Source organism: Apaloderma vittatum, unplaced genomic scaffold (genome assembly GCF_000703405.1).
Source record: "Apaloderma vittatum isolate BGI_N311 unplaced genomic scaffold, ASM70340v1 scaffold24281, whole genome shotgun sequence".
In the NCBI taxonomy this organism is placed as follows: Eukaryota; Metazoa; Chordata; class Aves; order Trogoniformes; family Trogonidae; genus Apaloderma; species Apaloderma vittatum.
In genome coordinates this window covers 69,540-94,056 of record NW_009697716.1, presented here as the reverse complement: position 1 = coordinate 94,056, position 24,517 = coordinate 69,540, and the positions used below count along the sequence as shown (strand labels likewise).

The window sequence follows — 24,517 nt, the reverse complement described above, 5'->3', positions numbered from 1 at the left end:
GAACCTGGGAGAATTAAATCAGTTGCATTCCAGGGGCAATGGGAAAAAAACAAGCCTAACACCCTGGAAGGCAGGAGAACTCGGGAGCCTTCCAGCTGCGCGCGCACACGCTGCATGGATCTGAACAAGCCATTTGAGTTCGCTGTGTGCCTGTGAGCTCAACTGAAAACCGCGGTCAATGCGGGATCTGCCTGGAAATCAGGCGCCACTTCAGAGTGCGGCTTTGCCGGCCTGGGTGAATGGCCAGATTCTGAACTCATGCGCTTAAACCTCAGACAACGCTGCTGCTTTCAGCGCAACGTGACAGCAGCTCAATTGTTGCGAGCGCCAACGTGACACCAGATCTATTCTAGCAAATAAAATAGGGCCAGGTCTGCCCTCTGGCCCTAAGGGAAAGTAGCACTGCACAGCCATGCTCCTAAATGCTCTCCCTCTCCCACTGGGGATGGCCTCATCTATGCACAGCGCTTACTGGGAACAGTCTCTGACCCACGCTGTGCCCCAGACTGTACTAACACATTGTCTAGACATAGGTTAGTAGGCACAAAATCAGGCCAGACTAAGCATGACATGATACAGATGATCGCTGCGTGGTACCTGGAGCTGCACCCAAGCCCCAACAGATTAATCAGAGTTGCCAGTGCTTGCTCACGGCTGAAACAAACTTCAGACCTGTGATGTCCCACCTTGGGGGCTCTGAAATTCAGCCACCTTAGAGGGCCCAGTCTCTAGGAGTAAGAGGAACATGATGTGCAGGGAACAAAATGACAACAAACCACACTATTTTCTGAAAGTCAGATCCTGAAAGGCATCCCAGCCTTTTTTCAAGCCCAGGTTATCCCATTAACACCAGGAGCTGAAGAGAAACGCACAGTATGATAAGACCACAAACTCTCAAATGATCAGAGCAGGCTTGCAGCTCTCATTGCAAGATCAGAGAAAATGTGTGGGACTCCTCTATCTGCTGTAAATTGGCAAGGCAGCTCTCAAAGAACTGGTGCAAAAGAGTTCGACTGCAACTCACGGACAGAATCATCTCACCTCGAGCCTATGGGAAATTTCGGCTAACTTTGTTATTGCGGGTTCCTTGTAAACAAACTCTTGCTCATCCAGGTCTCCAAATTTAGTTCCATAAAAACCAACCCGGAAGTAGGTGCCAAACATCCTCTTTCCGTCCTAGGTTTGGAGAAACAAGAGGTTATTTCAGTGTGGAGATGTGCATACCCCCAAGTATGGCTGCAGGCAGGCTCCTGAATTTATGCAAAATAAAAAAGAAATTAAAAAAAACCAGGAAAAAGTAGAAAGAAAGAAGGGAAAGAAAAACACACCTGGAACTCAGCATGAATGTGTTTAGCAGCAAACACCACAATGAAATTATAAACTAACATGAAATTATATGGATCAGCTACGACCATTAGCCCAACCCTGCAATGACTTTCCCACCCCAGAAGCAGCCTGGGGGTGTCGGATGTGTCGGAGGAGCCGCCAAAAGCAAGTCCCTTCGCCTGGGTAATTATTTTGAGCTCTCCAAACCCTGTGCAGACACCTCTTAGCCCGGTTCGTAGCCTGTAGGCATGGGGAAGTCCGGTTGCCGCCAGCCTGAGGCACGCAGGGAGGATCTTGCACATAGACACCCCTATAATCACCTGCGGCAGAGCCCCATCATCCACTCTCAAGTAATTGCAGGATTGGGCCGACGTCAATGTCCAGTTCACTCACACACACACGCGAGTGCTTTTTTAAATAGCATGTCGACTGGAAGGTGTTATGTTCTCTTCTAGTAACTAATGTCTAGTAGAGAGGGCCAAAGTCACTCCTGGCGAAAGCAGATGCAATCTGCTCTATCATGTACCTGCTTCCATTTGAGCCAGTAGTGAATTTGGCCCAGAAATGCAATAAAAGTAGAGAAACAAGAAAGATTTTTGCTGGAAATGAAGAAAATCCGATTAAGAGAGAGAGAGAAGGAAAATGCTTTAAAAATAAATGACACCTTTGGCTATGTTAAAAAAAACCAAAACCAACTCACGCTGCATGCACAAACCAGAAATGCCTTTCAGCAAGAAACTCTAAAATGTTCACCTTTACTCTCGTGAGAAAGTGTGATGCAGTACATAACGCTCAATGGTTGTGACTCTGGGCTCGTGTTTGGTTTCAAACAGCACTTACAGATGTCCTGGCTGTCATCTACTTTTTTTGTTTTAGTATCTTGCTATGGCAAAATTAATCTCTTGTGGTGATGGTGAACATGATTTACGGAAGGCAAAGAGGATAAATGAGTCAAACTAAAAAAAAAATAAAAAAATAAAAAGTCCCTCAAGCAAACTCCAGAGACTGGAAGAAGCACCGTCACAGCAAGCCGCTGCCTTCTCCTGGACTGGAGGGAACTCTGGAGCTGCCCAGCCTCTTCTGACACAAGTCACAACTAGGAGGACATGACGTTGCCTTTTTTGAGGAGAAAGCTGCTGATCGACTCAAGAACCTTCAGCAAGGCAGAGAGTTCATCGATGCCCTGAAGTGGGAGTGAAGCCTGAAGCGACCCAGCCTTGCTTAATACATCCAGGTCATGGCTTGGCTTTACTATGAGACACTGGCAGGTCCAATTTGATCAGCTCTGGCAAACTGAAGAAAACAAGGAGCTGCACCAAGAGTTGCTCACACGCTTAATGTGGCATGGGAGACTCCTTGGACCCCTGCTCTAGCCTGTCCTTCCCAGCAACCCTCCCCCAGAGAGGGGCTTTTATCCAGCTCCACCTGCCAGCGCAGACTACAGGGTTTCAGCCACCACAGTCGTGTCCAGAAGGACCTCCCAGGGTGCAACCCTTGGCTAGAAAGCTGTTACTGGTTTATTGGAAGTACCATCTGGCAACATCTGGAAGCTATTTCCCTGGACTCCCTGTCTTTCTCCAGTGCCCATCCCTCTGGACCTATACAGGAATGAGCAGCCTACTGGACCCTTCATTTACTCATCGCTATCTTTTCAAAGTTCCGGATATGTTAAAATCCCGCAGTGCCCTGCATTTCCAGCTTCCTGTGCTATTTTTTTTTTTCAATTCATTCTCAACATCGTGGGCAGAAGACTGCGATTCCACCTTTCCCAAAGCACTTCCCAAGGTAGCAGCACATCTGCCTAGGGGGAATTTCCGTACGAAAGACCTCCCCAGATTTTACATGAGGCCTGGGCGAGCTCCACGTGGAAGGTGATGGAATCCCACCCCAACTCATGGAGGACGCACTGCTGCTCCTCTGATTCAGGTGCTTTCTTCCTACCTACTTGGCGAGCGACTTTCAGGGAGTGAAGCATTTGCAGAACCTAGTCCCTACAAGGTGAGGACATCTGCCCCTGGAGCTATTTGCTACAGGCAGTGTTCATTTCTGTTGCCGTAAAAAAATAACAAGTAAGGAAGAGAATGCTATCTGTGCATCAGCATAAATTAACAAGGAGTTCTGGTGGCATTTACTATATGCATATAATAAGAGTAACAGGGCACTGCAAAGTCCCAGGAGCAGTAGCAGCAGGGAAGCCCGGTGAGACTCCGTACCATCGTGTGAAGGCGGCTCTCAACTTAACTCATAAAGACCAGCTGCACTGGCTTTTCCTGACAAACCCAGTGGCGGAAACTCAGTTATCATAAGGATCCCAGGGAGAAGAGCTGGCATCGGGGAGCACCAATTAGCTCCTAATGCAACAGATGCATCTCCCTCCATCAGCCATGGAATTTGGGGGATCTGTACCTGGAAACAAGGGGATGCAAAAGAACCTCTTTTGGGAGAGTGAACCCCTACGGGCTGTTTCATACCTCATACAGACATTTGGTGGCTGCCAGCCCCCTGAAATTAGGAGGCCTCAGATTTGTGCCTGGCGTTAAGAGCACGGGATGGCTCTGTACTAGGATATTTGAAATTCAGCTGACACCAAAGTCTACCTCATCACAGTACTGAAGACAAAAGAAATAACTTAAAAATACTCCACGGTCTTGTTTCTGAAAAGAGCTAAAAATGCAGATATGAGGGAGAAATTATTAAAAGCATTTTATCTCCTATTATTTTATAAAAAATAATAGGTCTTTGGGAGGAGAGGAGAATGAAGGTGAACACTGAATAGCCATTACAGAACTGGCAGAGCAGATAACAGCCACCATGATTTATGAAGGTTCATGATTTGTTATTATGCATGGTAAATACCTTTCAAAATTGCTGGGAACAAAGTTTTAGAGTTATCTCTTGCACGCACACAAAAAGCTTTGCCAACAAGATTTGAAAAAATAATCAAGGGGCGAGAGCGATCGTCTGCTCTCCTCACTGAGACCAAGACAGCTGCAGCGGCTGCCTGAAGGCAGAGTCAGCCTCAAGTATGTAGGAATAAAAGCAACTCCTTCATAGGTGCTGTGCAGAATGCAAAATCCAACCATCTTCCCCAAACTGAGCACCGTTATTTTCTTGCTCAATTTTAACCCAAGGTCCTTTGCAGTTTTGCCAACTATTACAAGTCTTCCAATATTGATTTTTTTTGAAAGTGCCAGCTCCTGGAGTCCTGCTATTCGATGGCAACCTTGTCCTGCGTACTTTAAAAAGTGTTTTCGAATTCTCTACAGCATAGCATGAGAATACTTCTCCTAACAACTTTCCAAACTGGAAAGCAAACAAAAACATTTATTCACTGAACAAACACACAAGCAGAAAAACCCACCGCTTGGTATGTTTAAGCTGATCTCAGAAATGCATTGGTGCCAGACTTCAGTGCTTGTAGTTGGCAATACTGCTTTCCTTGTGACATGAGGGGGGTCCTGCTGTTGGCATAGCTCTTTGGTAAAATGAAATCGGGGTTTCCACAGTGTAAAACAAAAAACAAAAAAAGGGAGGGGGAGGAAAGAGAAAGGGGGAGGGGAAAAAAATAAATTCCACAAGTAGGAACTTACCACAACAGACAATAGTAAGAGTGGGGAGGAGGGTCAGCAACCAGGGCGATAGAGGAGAAAACAGAAAGTATTTAATTAGGGAAATTCCAAAAAACAAACAAGCAGCAAATTGGCAGCAAATAAACTTTAAAATAAAAAAGGGCAAGCATCAATTAAGGTATTTAAAATGAGGAAATAGGGCAAAACATGCAACAAATCTGAAAGCTACGAAGCACAAAGATCAGAAAAAGTGTGGCAATGAAGGAGCGCGGTGAGAGGCGAGAACTGAAACCATGGGTGTCTTTTACCATGCAGTAAAACATGACTGAGTGGTGTTAGAATCATAACCAATGACAGGAGTTTCTTCAGGGGTCGATTTAGGGGCAGATGAATCAAAAGAGATGCTCACAGGCCTTCATGTGTGTTGGCTATTGAACACGTATCGTTTACACCCCTACGCTGTGTGCTCTGCCTCATCCGCGGGGACGCTTCACAGGAACAAGCAAAACGATTTACAGGGCCAGCCCTAAAGTGTCAGGGGTTACTTTTAAGCTACTGGATTTCATTTCTTGCTAGGCCAGAATTAAAACTGATGTCCAGACATCATCAGCCTGAATTATTTACGTCACACAACGCAGAAAGAACTTCAGTCTTGGCCCCAGTTCAGCAAGTGCAGGCTCAAATTCTCTCCTGCGGTGCAAACCTGGAGTGAGGTGGCCCATACCGAGCTGCCTGATTCGTAGAAAAGCAGAAACAAACTGGACAGCCGCAGACTAACCAAATAACGTATCAACATGTTAATAAAATGTTTAAAACCTCTTCCAAGACTTGTCGATGCTCATGTACCCGCTGTGTTGACTAGGGCCTGAGTTATCCAACTGGCTGTGCCACGTGTGACTGTGGATGAAGCTAACTGCTTTGTCTCTTTTTAATCCAAATGTGTGGTTCTCATGGTGTATTGTTAGAGAAATGTGAGCAAACAGCCTCTACAAAGAATGAAAGCAGCAAAACTGACTCCAGTTAACACAACCGAGCTATTTTACTGCCAGATAAACAGCTACGTAACAAATGGGTTGCTGTTTAATGAACAGAATTAAGCAGCCCATTCTCAGAGATATGGTCTGTCCAGTTCTGTGTCTCAGCACCTCTGAGCATTATTGCTTAAATCGACCCCTGCGGGTGGGGTGAAAATGTGGTATGAAGGGATGATACTCTGTGTCAATGCTGATGAAAAGAAATATAAACAAATTATCAAAACAAACTAGTGATGATACAGTGGCTCATTCACCAAAGAACCTCATTAGTGGAACACATCAGCATCCATGCACTACCTACAGCTTCTTATGAAGAATTTCCTACTACATCCACAATCGGTTTATTGGTATTTCTTTGGTTAATGAATTGTTTTAACAGCAGACAGCAACAGAAATACCCACAACTAGCACATGTGGGCAAGCGTTGGCGTGAGTCATCTGAAAAATCTATTAGTGTTCTTTACTAACTAAAACGGAGTTACCTACCTCCCAGCCAGTACTCTGTGTAATAAAAAGTAAAAAGCGCATGTCACAGAAACCAAAAAAGAAGTTTCAAAGGCCAAAACACGACCATCAATGTAAGGTATCATAAACCTGAAACGGTTTCAATGGTTCTAAGTCATCATGCATCCAAACCAGCCTTTTCTGGCCCAGAGGGACACTCAATGATTGTCCTCTATCGCTTCATTTAACCTCAGGAATGTGGCAACGCCCGAACACGGAGAAAACCACCAGACCCTCAGGTGGATTCTATGGAAATCTGTGCACTGAACATCTACTGAGGAGCCCAGGAAAGCTGATTGGAGTGGAGGGCTCGGAGTAGCACTGGCACGTACCGGAGGAGGGTCTGCCAAGTGCTTGCCTGCCCTGACAGAAAGGCACGCACCCCGCAGGTCTCTCCTAGAAGGTAACGTGCTTCTTGAGAGCTGCCAAGTGCTCTCAGCTCCCACTTAGCTCAGCTTTGTGAGGGTGTGTAACTTCTGCTGCCTCTCAGCAAATGCACAGCAACTGTGCTGGTGGGCTTTGCACCATTCTAAGGTTCCTTCAATAATTTATCCACCATCTGAACAGACTAAAAAAACCCCCAACTTTTCTGAACGTTACCTACCAGGCTAAAGGGAAGATACAGTGGTTTTACCCAGCATGAAAAGCACAGTTTAAAGTAACATCTGAAAGGCTAAACTGACAGATGATTGGAATTTTTAACTCTTAAATATTTCTGAAGTTATAATGAAACTTGGTATGCAATATTCTCTCATGATTCTCACATTAAATGTCCAGAGAGAAAAAAAATCCTGTTAGCGATCCTCACATTTACTGTGGATCACTATTGCACAATTCTCGTGCGAAATGTTTTTTCCTTAATAGGCAGTTTTTATTTGCACTGAGCATCTGAAATTTCTTCACAATTCATGTTGCAGCTGAAAATTCAAATCATTACCTGGTGAACAATCTTGCTGAATGCTTCTTGGAGTTTACCATGAATAGCAGATAACTTCTTGGCATCTCTATTAGCTTCATGAATAGGAATAAGGACTTTGTAAACCTCATTAACTGCTTCATACATGCCAGCCTACAAAAATAAGGTTCATCAGATTGCTCCACCAATTCAACAGCAAGAATAATACATAGTATTGCCATTTAAATTATAAAACTGCAAAATGAAAAGGCAGCTTAGATACCACTGTGATGGAATCAGCACCTTTCCTTAAAATATACCCATACAGAAATGGAATAAAAACCTCAGTCACAAGAGCCTGCTGCACTACACATTGCTACTAGTAAGTGATATTATTAACAGAATCAGAAGCAGGATCTTCTGGACAGATATGTGTGCACGAGCACCAGAAGCTAAACAGGTTCCTAACCAAATCCATGGCAATTAAATAGGGAAGCTTAAGTGATTTCACACCAAGGGTTCTAGGTCTTTGCCCCAGAGTTATTGCTGCCTGTACTTAAACCCACTGAATGATATTTTCTATTGTGGTATAGAAGCATATAATAGTTTCATCTGGAAGAGACCTCGAAGATCATCGAGGTATGGGAAGTAATTCATTTGCTTTCCTTGGTTTCTGATGGGATACAGTACTACCGGCTCGTTAACACTCCTCACACAAAACTCTCGGCCCACTCTTTCTGACGAGGAGGAAAAACATGACATTTCTTTACTACTGTCAACTCTCAAATGTGCAGTGTTGAAGTGAGAGACACTGGAAGCACTCCCTCTTAGTCCCACATCCCATTCTTTGCACAGTTTACACCAGAAGGCAAACTGGGCTGTCTTGAACAACTGAAACTCCAAATGCTCCCTGCAAATTAAGTAGTTACAATAGAATTATACAGTCACATAGAGAAAACATTTTCCCTCATATTGCCCAGCAGCAACAGCTGAAGAAGGTAGGTAAAAAAATTAAAATCTTCTACCATGGAGAAAGATGCTGCAGCCTGTTCCAGCAATCCCACCAGACCAGCTTCTGTAAAATACTTTCCCGAACAGATACCTTCTTCATCTGGTGATACGACATCATCAGAAACCGCTGACTCTTCCAAAACATTGGAAGATATGTTCTAAGGAGATACAATGCAGATAAAACATCTTTACTCCATTCGAACAACATGCAACACTTTCAGTACTTTGAAAAACAGCTGATTTTCAACCAAATCCTAAATTTTTTAAAGAGGCAGCTTTCACATGCATTTAATTTCATTTCCTTCTGATCCAGCACAGTATTTCAGGACATGCTTAAGCTAACTAGACTGGACCACCTACACATTCAAAGGTAAGTAGGTGCTCAGTACTGCCCTGCTTCACATTACTGGTCACAAGAATCACTTTCACCAGCTGTACCCACTACGCACTGGTTAGACTGAAGAGGTTAAAAGCCCATGGCTTAAACAGAGAAAGAAAAAGAACTGGATTCACTCAGCCTACGGGTATAAAGACTTAAGGGAACAAGGCACTCTCTGAGCACAATAAAAATTGTCAGAAGTTGCTATAAGGCATTCTCCCCAAAACAAATTAAGTGTGGTGTGAGCATGTAGCACATGGAGACAATCTCAGCAGCAGGTGACTAAATCTCCCTCCCTCCCAAAAAAACATTACAGTGGATAATTCCCACCTGAAATGTAACACACCCTACAGGGAGGTATTTTCGGTCTTCCAGCATGCTTAAGTACTCCGCCACCAAGGCTGCGGAGTGGACGAGGCACTGGGCTGATTCAGCGTGATTGCTCCTCTCCGAATGCTTCCCAGCCATGTTCTGCAGCCACGTCAGCCGCAGGTCAGGGGAGTTCTGGTAGCCCTTTGCAATCCTAATGGAAAAGAAACTCCCTGTGATTAGCATTTCACTACTGCTTAAATAACAACCACCCCCAGCACTGGGCTTTCTAGAAAGACAGGAAGTAAGAAATCACATGGATGGAAAGTTATTCCAAATCATTTTATGGATTTCTGAGCCAGTTAGTGGAGGGCAAACAACAGCAGCTACTCCCTGATGGCAGAATGCTTTTATGGGTGACTGCTGAAGCTCTTGACCAAAGCCAGAGGTGTGGGACACTCAGAGCAGATCTGCCTGGTTGCTTATGACAAAATCTCTCCTGCCTTCTAAGAAGCCTTCAGGACCATTTGTGCAGGCACCACCATGCAGTTTGGTAGCTGGGACCTTATATGGCTCTAGAGTATCTTTTGCATATAGAGACCATCATATGTAGCACCACCACCAAAAAGGCTTTTGTGCAAGCAGGTCCTGGAAGATCCTTAAGTTTTTCCCAACAAAAGCAGGGAGAATTGTCTTTACTCAGGTGGAGGATGAGATTGTCAGAGACTGCTGAGGAATGGAAACTACTTTTATCCAAGACAAGCTAGAGAAATGCCAAACAAAACCTACAAACATCACATTCAAACACAACAGACAGGTACATACTGATTCGTGGGCACCAAGACCCAAAAATGCTCTGAAACCAAGATCTACAAATGCTCCAATGTGCAACATCCGAGTCCAAAACCAAACATCAAGTAGCCGTGTTGTTTTTAGGTGAAATGTGAATCACAGCAAGCAGTTTAAAAAAGGTTTAAGTTCAAAGTAAAATAATTGCTAATAAAACCCAAGCCATTAAAGCTCACAGCAATACAATATCTCGTGCTCTGAACGTGGAAGCACAACAGGTACCCGGCTTTGTTCAAATGCCACGGGGAGCACTGACATCTACTGTCCCTACAGTGCAATGGTTACAAACTCTACCTGTACATCAGGTCAATCAGCATTTCGGGATCTTCTTGGTGCTCCTTCATTTTAACCGTGTCAGAGAGGATCATATGGAGGTTGAACACTAGATCCTGGACCTGTAAAAAAAATACTGCTGTAATGAACTGGCAATAGGAATTGAGCTATAGGGCCACAGCTGCTCTGAACTTTTGTGTGCTTGCACCTTGTTGTCAGAATTAATCAAGGAGCTGGGTTTTATGTACTTAGGCGATTTTTTTAAAAAAGAAAGCATGCAAACTCCAGCTCTAGACGGAGGTTTAAAGCACAGGCTGTTAACCAACTACACATTACTGTTCTTGTGCATCTCTTTCACCTGATCAGGAAATGTTGTCTCCCTAAGTTCCAGATCTTCCTCAGCATAAGTCAAAATAGTCTTCAGGGAACGTCGCAAAAATTCTTCATTGAAGTTCTGGGACGTCCCCACCAGGGATGAGAGAGACATGGTCACCTGCATTTTCACTCTGGCAAAGTTCTGCAACAGAGATATTGTTGAGATACAATCTGGAGACACTACAATGGTCTGTGGCAACATCAGTCCTCTGGTCAGTGTACTCTCCTCCTGACAGATACCTGATACAAAAAAGAAAATTCAAGTTTCATGAAAAGGACTGTCTCAGCAGAATACTCACGTTCCCAATCTCAAAGTTTTGCCTCATCAGAAGGTAAAGAGAGGCACTCGCATGCGACCGTATCGTGCTGATACTGCTGCTACAGTGTCTCAGGAGCCTCAGGCACAGATCTGCACACTGCTCAGTCTCTTCTTCAAACAGCAGCTCAGGGAACTGGAAAAACAGCACACAAGAAAACCAGTGCTTAGACAGACAGCAACAAGCGCTCGGACAGAAAGGCCAGGGATATCGTCAGCACCGTGCGTACCCTGGCATCAGAGGGAGTCCAGTCCCTTCTGTTTTGAGGGGAATGATGTTAATTTGAATCATTTCACTTTTAGAGTAAGGCAAAGCAGACTCACTGGCAACACTGGGAGGCAACTCATTTCACCCACCCCCACAACCTGCTCCTACATTTACATCCTCAGACCAACAAACAAAGGTTTGCAAAAACTCAGGCTTAAAACCTTCAGCTTTTCCCAGTACACCTTCAGAAACTGGGAAATTGTTTCAATTATGGGCCCAGTAAAACAAACCCATTTTAAGTGAGATTCATACAGCTTAAATTTCACCTGCACTTTGTGGAACCGACACCAGCCCTGGGCTCTAAGAACTGTACCTTTGCCATCAACCCCAAAGTGCATAAATACAGGTACTGGTCAAGAAAACCAGTCAGTTTTTATCAAACCCCAGACCACCCTTCCTGCAAACCACTACTGCACAAAAGAATAAACACTCGGTGAAGCACAAAGGAAGAAAACAGCCCCACTCTCCCATCAGCACTGCTCAGGATGTATTATAGCATCCGCAGGGAATTCACCTTTGAAACCAAAGCTCTCTGTGTGGCGAAGCAGTGTTGGAGATAAAGTGCACTTTGGTTGCAGGCCATGCTGTGCAGAAGCACCTTCAGCACCCCACCGAGGATACTCTCTTTGGACTCCGTCACAGAAACAGTCTGCAGTCAAAAGTAAACCAAGAGTTGCATGAGCAAAAAAATGAACCTCCTGTGTGTGTTCGCGTGTGAGACAGAGGAAACAAATCTGCTGAAAAGCTCTTTGTCATGGGGAAATTACCCACGTAGCTGGAGCTGTGAAACAGTCACAGCACTGAATCAACCTGCAGGTAATGAAAACCTGACCCGCGCGCTGAAGCCGGTGGAATGATGATGCCTTCTACCCGATGAGGCTCTGAACTTTGGGGCCCTTGTTTGACTAGAGGGAAGTTCTGCAGCTGACCTCTCTGCAGCTCAGAGGTGGATCTGGTAAGCCTGCTACTGCCTGCTTCCAGCCCATGCCCGGGCTTCATTTGTACAGAAAGCAGGGGACAAAACTGCCCTGTGTCCTCGCTCGCTGATGAGGGGTGAAGAAATAGCTGAGTGATTTCAGACCAAGGAGCGTGGAAGCTTTCCTGCACCACACAAATTAACTATGGATACATGAGGCTGACCTGGAACCCAATGACTTGAGGCAGATTTGGGAAGGACCTAGAGAGATCGGTTAGAGCAGTTCAGGACGCAGGAATTTTTACGGTTCATTACTCAGTTTTATGAGCAACTGCTTCTTACACTAAAACAGCAAACAACTTTCAAGAAGACTGAAGGAAGGCATTCACATTTTAAATCAGATTGTTATGGGCTGAGGATTATTGTGAAGGTGGTGGGACACTGGCACAGGTTACCCAGAGAAGCTGTGCCAGCCCCTCCCTGGAAGTGCCCAAGGCCAGGTTGGACGGGGCTTGGAGCAACCTGCTCTGGTGTGAGGTGTCCCTGCCCATGGCAGGGCATTGGAACAAGATGGTCTTTAGGGTCCCTTCCAACCCAAACCATCCTGTGATTCTATGATTATGAGAGCCATTATGACCCCTCTCACCGCAGAAGGGCTGCTGAACAGTTCTGAGCGCGTTCGGGCAGTTAAGAGCAGCAGGAAGGTTTTGTTTAACAAAGCTGCTGTCTGGCCAGGTGATCATAAAGCTGTTATGTCTCTATTATCATCCTTACCTGTACAACTATCTCTAGTGTATCCAAAATAATCAGATTGGCTTCTGTTGCAAGATTTCCATCAATAAGTGCCTCATGTTCTATTTCTGCCCTTGATCTAATCAGAGAAAAGAAAGCAATAAAATTACTTTCTGTTTAAGAAGCAGATTTACATATTTTCCAGTCAAAGTATCTTCTCATTAGCAGGAGACTCCGAGTTACAATCCATATATTTATCACCAGACAACACTGAAAGGCTACTTCAATGCACTCATTAAAGAGGACAGGAAAAGAGACTTGTTTGGCTTTTTTCACACGTACAAACTTACACAGGATTTACGTTCATCATGCCAGAAGAAATCACACTATCTGACACTTCGTTACTCTCCCAGAAACACAAGGACAGCTTAGAATCAAAGTCCCACTCAAAACTGGTTTAGTAGCATCGTTAGGCATGCAACAGCACAACCAGGAACAGAACATACGGCTTTATGTTATAGGCTACGGACACACGGTGGTGCTACATGAGCTAGTAAATCTGTGCTGCTGATGCCGGCAGCTAGACTGGCAGCAGCACGGCGTGCACACTGACATTACAGTTCGTCAAGGATACCTTTCTCTCCAAGAAAAATGACAACATTTTGCTGCCGTATGCCAGGCACTCACTTTTCTCGGAGATTCTTGCAAAGCTCACAGAACCACTCACACCGGCGGCCCCAGGAATCCAGCAGCAACCACTCGATTTCAGCGGCACGAGCTGCGTTTGGCAAAGACTCAGTAGTGTATTTAAAGAGCCCACCTATGGCCTGCTCTGCTGCAGGCACCAACTCTGACTGACTCGTTCTGGGCAGGACCGTGACCCATGGGAACTGACAAAATTGAAGCAAAATACACACCGAAGAGGACGGCAGCTGACTTGGCTCTTGGACTTGCATTGCAGCAGCCCTCCCCTGCCACACTGTGCTTCCCCCGGGAGCTGGGTCATACACTCATTATCTACTCTTCAGGCTCCAGAATATGAAGGCTTGGACCCTGGCCCTATACAAAATAATATCATTTGCACAAAATAATACCACCTGCAATTAGCTGTGCACAATTCTCAGCGTGAAAAGTCTTGCTTGCTAGGTTTCATGGGGCCAGACTCTATCTGTGCACGTAGGACACACCTGCAGTGCCACAGGAGTGGAGTGCAATGGACCCAGGTCACAGTGAGTAAATATGGGTTAAAAAAGCAGGTTTGTAGAGTTATCTCAGCAGATTATTTCGTGGGGTGAGCTCCCACCCCTTGACCAAGGTATTCCACAGCTGTTTAACATGTACATGAGGTACTTCTAGGAAGGAGAGGGCAGTGAACTGATGCCAGCAGTGAACTGGTGAGTTCTTCAGGCCAGATTTTAACTGTCCACAGTTCTGGAGTTGTGCCATGGTGGAATTTATAACTACATCACTTCACTAGAAGCTTGAAACACACTGGTCATTTGGCTTTCCCAATGCCTCAAGAGGACCAGAATCTTGGGCAAAAAGCCACTACTTGACCTAACAAGAGATTACATCCTCGTGTTGCACAAAGCCATTAGAAGCTGTGAAGATGCACTTCCTACTCCAGGAAGCATCAATGTGTCTTCGAGGGTAAAATTTGGTCTGATCTCCATCTGGGCTCCAAGGACCCCATTCATCATTTCTGCAGGGCTTCACTTGGGCTGGAGTTGCTTTCCCAGGATTAGGAATAGTTCCTTGGTTGGGAGGATGGAGACCGCAGGCTGCAATTTGAGGGAACAGAAAACGTGCACAGCGAAGCTCAAACACAGCTCCTGAGACCTCCTGATTAAACCACACTAAGAGAGGGAATTTTAAAGGAAATGGGTGTAATAAGCAAAAAGAGCTCATTCCAATCAGTTGCACACACACACACCGAAAACTTCTGCCAAGCATCACAAACAATGCTGTGACAATTGAGTCTGCAGATGTACAAAATGGCCATTTAGAAGAAGTGCACACCAATGCTACAGTACCTGGCTGGTTTGTGGCTTCTAAAGCACAGCACATGTGGAAAAACAATCAAAGTGATGGATTAGGACAGGAAAGGAAAGTGAGCTTTGACAACTCCAGAAAGCTCTTATGGAATAAAGGAAATATGACATGAGATATATACGCTATCTGTGAAAACTCTTAATGGAACTTCTCTCTAAATTGCAGCTTAAAGCAGAGTTTTAAGAAGGCAATGGATTGTATTAGTCTCTTTAAATCTCATTTTAAAACCTAAGAAAGCAAGGGATGGTGGAAAAGCAAAGAGTTAGACAGGGCAGTGTTGGACTAAAAGCCTTTTGCACGTTGCCAGTCCCGCTCCAACTGAGCGGCCGAACCTGCTTGCACAAGAGCTAGCTGGCCTGCTGCCAGTGACCTTCTACAGGGAGAGAGACCCTGCACTCTCACAGGCACTGTCACATTGTTAATGTAGAAGGATAAAGGCAGAGTTACTTGTCAAGCTTTTCTGTGTTTTGACGCCAGTGAGTCATATCCTTTCTCCATCTCAAATTCTCTTGACTTCCAAATGCGCTCCCAGAAGGACTTCTCTCTGCAGGATAACATCAAAACAAGAGCAGTCATCTAATGCTATTTTTTTTGCCCAGCTAGCAACTGTAGATTTGTTCCCAAGTGACAGATGACAACAAACTACAGCTTCTTAGAGCCCAAAGTTGTGGCACTCACTCAAGATGTTTACATGGCCCCTAATTCTGATGAGTGGCCTGAGAGGCAACTTCACCTGCAGTGGTTTTGTATGCAAGAGAGCAACAAGTGACAGGGACCGTTCTGTGCGCTGCCACACGCCAGCTCATCGCAGAGCTAACGGAGACAGGCAGCTCAGAGACATCAGGGCTGGTAAGAGAAGCACATTCCACGGGCTCCATGAGGAGCCTGGGTGCGGCAACCCTCACCAGTCTGATACTGCTGTTCTCAACTGGCACACAGCAATGTTCTCAGAGTGCTGCCAACAGCCCCTTTTCTACCTCACAGTCTTGTATATCTTTGTTCCTGCTGCTGGGAGGGCAGGGGAATTTCAAGTGAGAAAGGCAATCAGGTCAGATTAAGAAAAAAATAAAATACAAAGGTCTCCATTTCTCTGAAGTGCTTCATTAATTATGGCTCTAAAATATTTATTTAACTTAGCCCACCATGACTGGCCCACATATATCAGGACGCCTGCGGCGGAGTAGAGACAAGACCACAGTTCTGATTCTTGTCCTAACCCTTCCTCCCAAACAACACAGAAAAATCATCCAAAGGTTCTGGTTACCCCAACTACATGCTATTTCGAGCCTCATTAAGTTAGCAGAAATATCCAGGCATTTTCAGAGCTATCAAAGCAAGAACCGGCAGTTTGTTTTCCACTCTGATCCTTGCACAGGTCATATCAGAAGGCGGCTCTGAAAGATGCTGCACTGGAAGAACTTCAGGCAAGAACACCCATGAGAAGTGATCGCATGTACACAAAAGCAACCAAGTAACACATGAACTGCCTGTAGATGGAGCTTAGGGGGAGTGCAGAGATTTTGCAGCCCCGGGGAAGCATGCTGCAAACTGCAAACAGCTTTTTATAGGGGCCTCTTTGTCTGAAGATCTTGCTGGGTAGCACCTCACAGCACAGATGGCTGCGAGTAATTGCTGGGGACGGGAGTAGCAGTTTTTAGAAAAAGGGGACAGTGCAGAAGACTTCTTTACTTACCTAGCTGTCCTCTGCTTCTTCGAACCATTTCCTGCCTTGCCCCTATGCTTCCTAAAATAGCTTCTTCAAGTTTGGCCCTCATGTCTTTTGATTTCTTGAATGTCAGGCTGTTCATTCTTTCAAACACTTTCTTGCCCTGCAAGTTTCAAATAAGACCATGAGGGAAGATTCTTTCAATCTGGGCTATTTTCTAAGCATTAACAACTCAAAATATCTTTCCTGTCTAAAGGCATGCAGGAAGAAAGGAATAGAGGTTTAGTCGCTAATGAGATAATCTACCCCTACGCCCGCATCACTACAGAAAACTCTCTTCTTCTCAACAGTGAGCAGTTGCCAGATCAGTGGCAAGCAGCACAAGCTGCTAAAGAAGTAAAACAAGGCACAAGGCTGAAAAGTCAACATGGAAAAAGGCTGGAGGTTGCACAGAGACGTGCTTAGCCTTGGCATTGTGGATACAGGAAATACTTAGGAGAGAGCAGGAAATGCCTTTCTGCAGTCGTGTAAAGGATGGGAGTGTAAAGTTCCTTGGCAAGCCCTAGAAAGAACTTCAGGGGGTTTAAACAATATAGCAGTACCTTGTATTCAAAGCATGATACACAGAGATAAAGCAAATCCAGCAGGCGATTGAGCTGCAACACTGACAGGTCTGTGAACCATTTCTGCAAGACACTTTCATCTGCGTTCTTGAGCACCCACAAGAGACAGATTAGAAGGCTGCGGCTGGACTCTGTTGAGAAGGTGGAGTGCTGCCTGCCGCTCTAGAATAGATTGGTCAAGACATTTGCCACACTATATTTCATGTCCAAACACTTCAATCATCACCAAAAGGCTCTGCACCAGCTACCCAGCCTAAATAATTACCAAACAGGAACACAGAAGGTGAATAAACATTTTTTACTAATACCCAGGACATACACCTTTCTCTTTCTCAGCCCAACAGCTCAGCGAAGCCCACAGACAGTCAAGCCATAAGAGTGAAGCAGCACTTTGAACCAAAATGATCACATTATATGAATGAGTTTCTCTTCAGGCACCAAATACCCACTTCCCTTAGGACGCCTTTAGCAGCCTCCTGCAGGTTAACAGTTAAGCAAAGGGTCTCACTTCCAGTGCATGTAAAACCCAGCAAAATGAGGTCCTGATGCAGGAGTGAAGGGAGGAGGAGGGAGAAATGGAAGGGCCTGCCTGCTTCTGCAATGAGGAGGATTCCCTCCTTGCGCAGAGAACAGGGGAAAAGACCCATTTATGTCTTCAGCCAGGTGGCATTTAGATGTGATAGCAACTTTTGCTTAGGGCTTAGAGCTCACAGTCACCACCGTCACATTTAGCAGATTGTTTCAGAAAAAGCGTATCTTTATCAGAAAAGAGAATTCTTCCGTTTTCTGAGGCTTGTTGATTTTGATCCCTGCTTGGCATTTTCTCATACTCTCTCTGAGACAGGCACAACAATAAGCAAACATAATTTGATCCCCCTTGTCTTTCACCCTTTGTCTCCCTGTGTAACACTTGGCTGCAAACTGAGAGGAGTCCCTACCCCTCACTGCTGAGCCCCGCATGACCTGCACGCATAAATATTTGCTCGTGGGTCAAGGAATAGGGAGAGATGTCTTCGTACCGATGAGGTGAGTAGAAAACTGCTGGGCCGGGTGAGCTGAGGGACCGACGTTCCTGCGATGGCCATGGCAACTGTCTGGCTTATCATGCTTCCACCCTCGCTTTCGTAATCATCAACAGCGACACAGCTCGGCCTCCCTCGCTGGTTGTGACTCTCTGCCGAGAAACACGTGCATCTAGTCAATCCCCAAACTCAAGGTTTCTCTCCCCAGTCCCCCTCCACAGCGCTAGTTTCATTAAACTGGGAATGCAAACTGAAAACCATCACACCCATGGGGTCCTGAAAGTAATCAAGACTGTTATTTGAGGTCATGCAAAGGAAAGAAAATAACTATTTACAAATGCAACCTACACAACCTCTGTATCTAGAACCCTTCTGAAAACAGACCTTTTGTCCCTTTGAATACTTCACTCCAAATCCTTACTTGCAGCGCTAAAATCCAAATTCCAAACTATTCCAGATTGGACTCCCTGCCCTGGTTTGAAAAAACCCACCTCTGCCGCTCTTGAGGACACTTTGCAAAGACCCCCTGAAACGAACTGCTGACAGAGCAAGTACCAAGAGGAAGAAGAGGAACTCTGCTTATCCTTTGTGATTGTTATGAATCCTTTGGGATTGTTATGAGATTGGACAGTACGTGGGGTGACTTTTGAAGCAGGCCAGCCAGATGCAAACTAAAATGCATTGCCAGTTTTTCGCTTCATGAAAACAAATGGGCAAATGCAGCTTTTGAGTGGTGACGGTCATTGAAGACACATTTTGCTAGTGCAGCTTAGCAAATGGATACAAAGACATGTCAAAGTTATAATTCAGAAATGGAAATGATCTGATCCAACAGTAAACGGATTTGTGGTTCCATTCTAGAACCCAAACACTCAAATCTCATGAGCAGATGAACATATATTTGAGGCACAGAATATAAAATACCTGTAAAGTCATAAAGCTGAGGCACGGTTTCCATGATCACGCCAATCAGAGGTAGATACAGCATTGCCACCCGGGCCTTTACCTGTGGGTCAGCGTACCGCGGATCCGAGTCGTGACTGGACAGTAAATTGTGTACCATATTGATGACTTTCTTATGCAATCCAAATAAACTGTTAAAAGAGAGTTGAGTCACACAAATTAGTTAATATTTTCAAAGTAAACTACATTTTGTAACTAAGGGGCTTCAAAAAAGAAAAAAAAAGGTTTTTTATTTTTAACTTCACATGAACTGCAATTACGTGTATTTATTGATCTCCAATGTCTTTTACAAATGGCTGGCTTTTCATTACACCATATAAAATGTGAAAAAAAAAATCTCACAGAGGTGCACACCCAATATAATGTGAACACTCTCATATTTTCCAGACCAATCCCCAGCTACTGCTATGCTGAAGTATCAAGTCTACTAAAGACCATTAGAACTTAGGGAATATGGAAAACAGGGAGAGAAACTTGAGAGGACGGTGGGATTAGTGAAACTATTCACTGTGTTCTTTTTTTTGTTTCTAATTAACACCATTTACAGAAAGAAAAGGCCTCCTAAGATAGAAAATTGCTTTTATCAAACGATCATGAAGTTTCTGCTCCAGTTCTCCGACACTCCCCCCGCCAAGCCATTATTAACTTAGAATAGTAGACTACAGAACCATAAATCTGAATAAAAAGTGCCAAAGAAATGGAGAGGTAGAAGGAAAAACAGTATAAAATGGTCTTTCCTCGTAACTATGATGCGAACAACGGCAGAGCCCAAGCACCATCCCTTTTTGCGGGGCCCCCTGCACAAGGCTACTTGGTGCCTGCGCCTCTAAAATACAAATTCCCCTGAATCTCTCAAGAACTCGCTCCGCTCCTTTCAATTCCCTCAGCCACCACACAGAGGCACATCTCAGAGCAAATAGCAGGTGCCTCCATCGCTATTTGCTTCTGTCACCAAACCAGGCCATGAAGACAACTTTACCCCATGCATGAAGCAGCCAAGGAAGCTCATACATTATGCGTTAGCAAAACATTAGCTTCAGTGTTCAGACCTGAGGTATTAAAACAAGTGCTGAATTTCAGGCAGTATCCACTTTACCTGAAAAGTAGAGTTGAGTTCCGGTTAAAAAAGACAAGAGGCTTTGACTGGGTTGTTGGGGTTTTAAAACGATTGAGATGACACCGGTACGGCTTAGGAGGACATTAGCTTGCTGTAGCTACATGTCTCTCCTGCGCTTTCTAATCAAGGCATAATCAGATTCTGCAATTGCTTGTTTGTGTAATTAGTGTGACCCTTAACAACTAGGAAGGAAACGCTTATTTAAGTGACTGGTTCCTCTCGATTAAGGTTAAAGTCTTTGTATAATTTTGAAGGAGCTGCACCTAAGTTGTATTTCTAACAGTTCAAGGGAAACTATCCTGCAGGCCATAGATCTGCCTACAGGGAAAACACATCCGAACACAGCAGCGTAATTCAAACCTTGGGCTACACAGATTTCTTTTTCACTTTTCCAGAACAGAGCAGGCACCGTGGTGGATCGATCCATAGCAAAGAAGAGGAAATAGGGCCCACTAATCTTTCTGGCTGATAACGCAATGAATTGATCTTGCTGCCCTCCAGCCGTCCCTCTGCTATCTTAGCCCTGGCCTGAGTTTGTGTCAACACCACCACGCTTTTGGAGACTGACTCTTGTCATCGAACACCGAGGGCTGAATTCCAGTTTTCTCACTTCTCACTCCTGTTACATCAACCAATACGGGCAACGTGGGTGCTATGAAACGAGCAACGTGAGTTAATAACCCAAGCCCCACAGCATTGTTTGCAGAGACAACCTGTTCAGGGTCTAGCACCTTGGACTCCCTCCCTGTAAGCGTCACCCTCGGCTGCCTTTCTTCAGCTCCACGTTGTATTGTCTCTTAGACTGCAAATGCTCTGGAGGAGGACCATAAAGTATCACGTTTCTGTCCAGCACTGGTACAGAGGGATCATATCCAACAAACCACCTTCAAGGACCAGGGTACTGCAGCCTTTTCCATCCAACTCAGTTCAAGGAGTTCTTATAAAATGGGTGAGCTAAAATTTCATGTACTTTGCTAATGAGCAAGGTCAGAACACATTTAAGGCTCTGTAGCCCCTATTGAGACACAAAGTGAAGCTCTAGCACAATAAGCAATTTGATGGGCATCCCTCCCCACTCCTGCAGAATAACGCAACTGGGAACAATTTAGAGCTTTTTCCAATGGTGGCCAAAACATTTTAATAGCAGGCACGCCTGAACCCTCTACCAATAACCTGCTGATGATACTATTTCACTGTTAAAAGTCTTGACTGGCAAGAGAAGAGCAGAATCTGAACAGACTGATTTACTTTATATGGTAGATATACCAGGACAAACACAGAAGAGAGACCAGCTAATGAGCTGCAAACTACAAGTAAGTTTGGAAAACAATAAAACACAAATACGTTACTGGTATACATCTCCACCAAAATGCAGGAAGTTCGATCAAAATGCATCTCCAGACCTGAACTGATATCAGGGGGATTTTCCTGTCTAGACAAGGTTTGAGAGAGGAGCTGTCTTCACCAGAGGACACCAGCAAGATCATGATGATAGCTCCTGGTTGCAGTTGGACAGAGTTACCATCCTGGTCCAAGCTTAGGGGCTGGGAGTAGCTAGGTGAGAGAGCTCACGAGGCAGGTACATGAGAACAGAAAGCTTGGGAAGAACAAAGGCAAATATGGTGATTTCTAACCAGTGAGCAGGATGTTTCCGCTTCCCACAAAAAGGATTTCTGCAGACATTGTATATGGGTAAAGATTTGCTGCTTTTTCCATTTCAGGCCAAACAAATGGGATTGCAGTGTACTAAATACATATACAAGAAAATATTCTAATTTATGGCATCACTTTCTACTCCAACAGGAAACAGAATGAATGTTTAACTCCTGAGACCTCTTGGTAAAGGGGCAGAATTAACCATGAATCATCAGCATTTGTCGACTCGGATGATATTTCTGAGTCCACCTTGAGAAAAATGCCTGCGAGAGAACTTAGGACTCTGGAAGCAATCAATAATTTCCATTGAAACTCATTTTAAAGAGGCAAGGGAGAATACAGCCTTAAATAACACAAGTAACAGACTGGATGTCAGGACTACGGGCTACGCTCCTACTTCAGAAAATTATTTGCTGCACAAGTCAGGCAAGTCACCGATGAACTCTCCATGCTTGACTATATTTGTCTATTTATGTAACCCACAGGGGCCTCATCAATGCGTAATTTACGTTTAAAAAGAGCTGGAAGAACCACAGTCGAAATACATTGTAACATTTAAAACCACCAGCAACAGAGACTTCGTAAATGCTGGAAATTATTTTCTTGTTGCAATTGAGAAAAGCTATTTTCCTCTTAATGCTCCAGCAGTGCCCCTGTGGCAGCTGAGGCCTCCAGCAGGAACCTCTTTCCCCTGTTCTCAGCTGGAAAAATGTGACTGAAATCATGTTTAGAGAGTCAGGGCTAAGGAAGTGAGAAACAGGAGGTCTAGGGAGAAAGAACAAGATTCTTAAAGAACTGGTTTCTTCTCAGCTCACAAATTTAAATCAGTTTTGGTCATGCCAGAACTTGCTTTGCACTTATAATTTGCTTGGAATTAGAGAAAACTCTTGGGAAACAAAAAAAAAATTGTCAAGATTTACCCTTCTGCATCAGGATCTAAAATGACCGCCAGTTCCGTTAACACCAGCCCGGCCAAGTAATGCTGTTGGCGGAAAGGCACAGACAATTCAAACATATTTGCAATCTTCTGGTCTTGGACATTTGTGGAGAACCCAGAACTCTGTAAAAAAAAGCAAGTTTCAGGAGTCACATAATAAGGCCCCTTGGAACGTCAAGTCAAAGCTCATGAAATACATTGGAAGCAGTTTTCAGAATTAAAGACAATCTTACATAAACCACCTTCTCTCTTTTTCATGTGGCACGTCTACTTGCATCATATCCAAGCTCACTAACTCTTCTATTAATTTTGTTTGCTGTTTTGCCTTCCCACCCACAGGGCAGGCCTTAGGGAAGTTAAGCCAAATAACCTTTAAAAGTGGATTAGTTAAACTTTTAACTCGGGTATGGATGCTCTTACTCAGGCTAAAGAAGGCTTTAATTTGATTTAGTTTATGTAATTTTGCAACTAATTAATCCACTTGAACGACACACTTGTTAACTCAAATTACTTATTCTGAGCAGGCTAGGACTAAGCTACTGTGTGATACAAAGACCCTTGTTTTGTAAGAAAAGGGTAATGCTGGACAAAGCTGTTTTTAATGGCTCATTTATGTCCATGCATTTGTCTAATATAGAAAGGGACTAGGTCCCAAAGGACAGTGTGTGGGAATTTTTTTTCCAATAATAAAAGATCAAAAAGCAATCAGAACCTATCTGGCAGGACAAACTAATTTCTAAATAAACACTTCCAAAAAATACCAGCCAGCAGAGACGGAAAATACAGGTGATACAACTGCCTCACATGATTTAAGTCTCAGAACAAAGCTCAGCTTGCATTTCCACACAGGATCCTTGTCACCGTGTACCTGAGAAGTTGCTGAAGACACAGATGGTGATGGAGATGCAGGTGGAGTGAGCAAGCTGCAGGGTAAATTCAAGGTGACGTAGTGCTCGTGGCTGCAAATGATGCGAAGGAAGTCGAGCCTCAGGGATGCCAGGTTACTTGGATTTGTTAAGGAATACAGCTTTGAAGACACCTGCCCAGTTTAGCCCATAAAATTGCAGTTAGCACCGAAAGGGAGTATAAATGCAGAATGAGCTCCCCTGTCCCACCACTGCCCCCCGAAACCACTTCCAAAGGAAGAACTGAAGAGCTTGACATCATTGAATGGTCACATCAACAACACTTGTTGGTGCTACAGATTAAACTTCTGATGTGCAGGAGCCATCCACAGCCCAGCCAATGGCATATTATCAATACAAGATGCACACAACAGCCACACTTACAGAAGCAAATGAAGAACTATGTACTTCATGTGTGAGATCCACATCTCAGCAATTTCAGTAGCGAGTTAGAATCATAGAATGGTCAAGGTTGGAAGGGACCTTGAAGACCATCTCGTTCCAACCCCCCTGCTGTGGGCAGGGACACCTCCCACCAGAGCAGGTTGCTCCAACCCCTGTCCAACCTGGCCTTGAACACTTCCAGGGATGGGGCATCCACAACCTCTTTGGGCAACCTGTGCCAGTGCTTCACCACTCACACGGTGAAGAACTTCTTCCCTGCATGTAGTCTAAATCTACCCTCTCGCAGTTTCAAGCCATTGCCTCTTGTCCCATCACTACAGGCCCTTGTAAAAAGCCCTTCTCCAGCCTTCCTGTAGGCCCTTTTCATGTATTGGAAGGCCACTATTAGGTCACCCCAGAGCCTTCTCCTCTCTAA

General features: G+C 44.6%; 1 protein-coding gene across 1 annotated transcript in view; it reads right to left on the bottom strand.

Annotated features, from left to right (window-relative positions):
• Window positions 1–24,517, bottom strand: part of DOCK7 (dedicator of cytokinesis 7) — a gene marked incomplete at its 3' end in the record, with an annotated part of 88,826 nt that overhangs the window by 1,194 nt on the left and 63,115 nt on the right. Inside the window, exons 28-44 of the mRNA XM_009877753.1 lie at window positions 23,661–23,831; window positions 22,776–22,915; window positions 19,044–19,213; window positions 18,117–18,271; window positions 17,077–17,259; window positions 16,502–16,637; window positions 15,256–15,352; window positions 12,799–12,895; window positions 11,623–11,757; window positions 10,824–10,976; window positions 10,508–10,666; window positions 10,171–10,271; window positions 9,049–9,241; window positions 8,354–8,497; window positions 7,371–7,502; window positions 6,416–6,430; window positions 1,042–1,167 (exon numbers count right to left, since the gene is read on the bottom strand). Of these exons, the coding sequence (XP_009876055.1) occupies window positions 1,042–1,167; window positions 6,416–6,430; window positions 7,371–7,502; window positions 8,354–8,497; window positions 9,049–9,241; window positions 10,171–10,271; window positions 10,508–10,666; window positions 10,824–10,976; window positions 11,623–11,757; window positions 12,799–12,895; window positions 15,256–15,352; window positions 16,502–16,637; window positions 17,077–17,259; window positions 18,117–18,271; window positions 19,044–19,213; window positions 22,776–22,915; window positions 23,661–23,831 (2,307 nt within the window). The remainder of the gene's footprint in view (window positions 1–1,041; window positions 1,168–6,415; window positions 6,431–7,370; window positions 7,503–8,353; window positions 8,498–9,048; window positions 9,242–10,170; window positions 10,272–10,507; window positions 10,667–10,823; window positions 10,977–11,622; window positions 11,758–12,798; window positions 12,896–15,255; window positions 15,353–16,501; window positions 16,638–17,076; window positions 17,260–18,116; window positions 18,272–19,043; window positions 19,214–22,775; window positions 22,916–23,660; window positions 23,832–24,517) is intronic.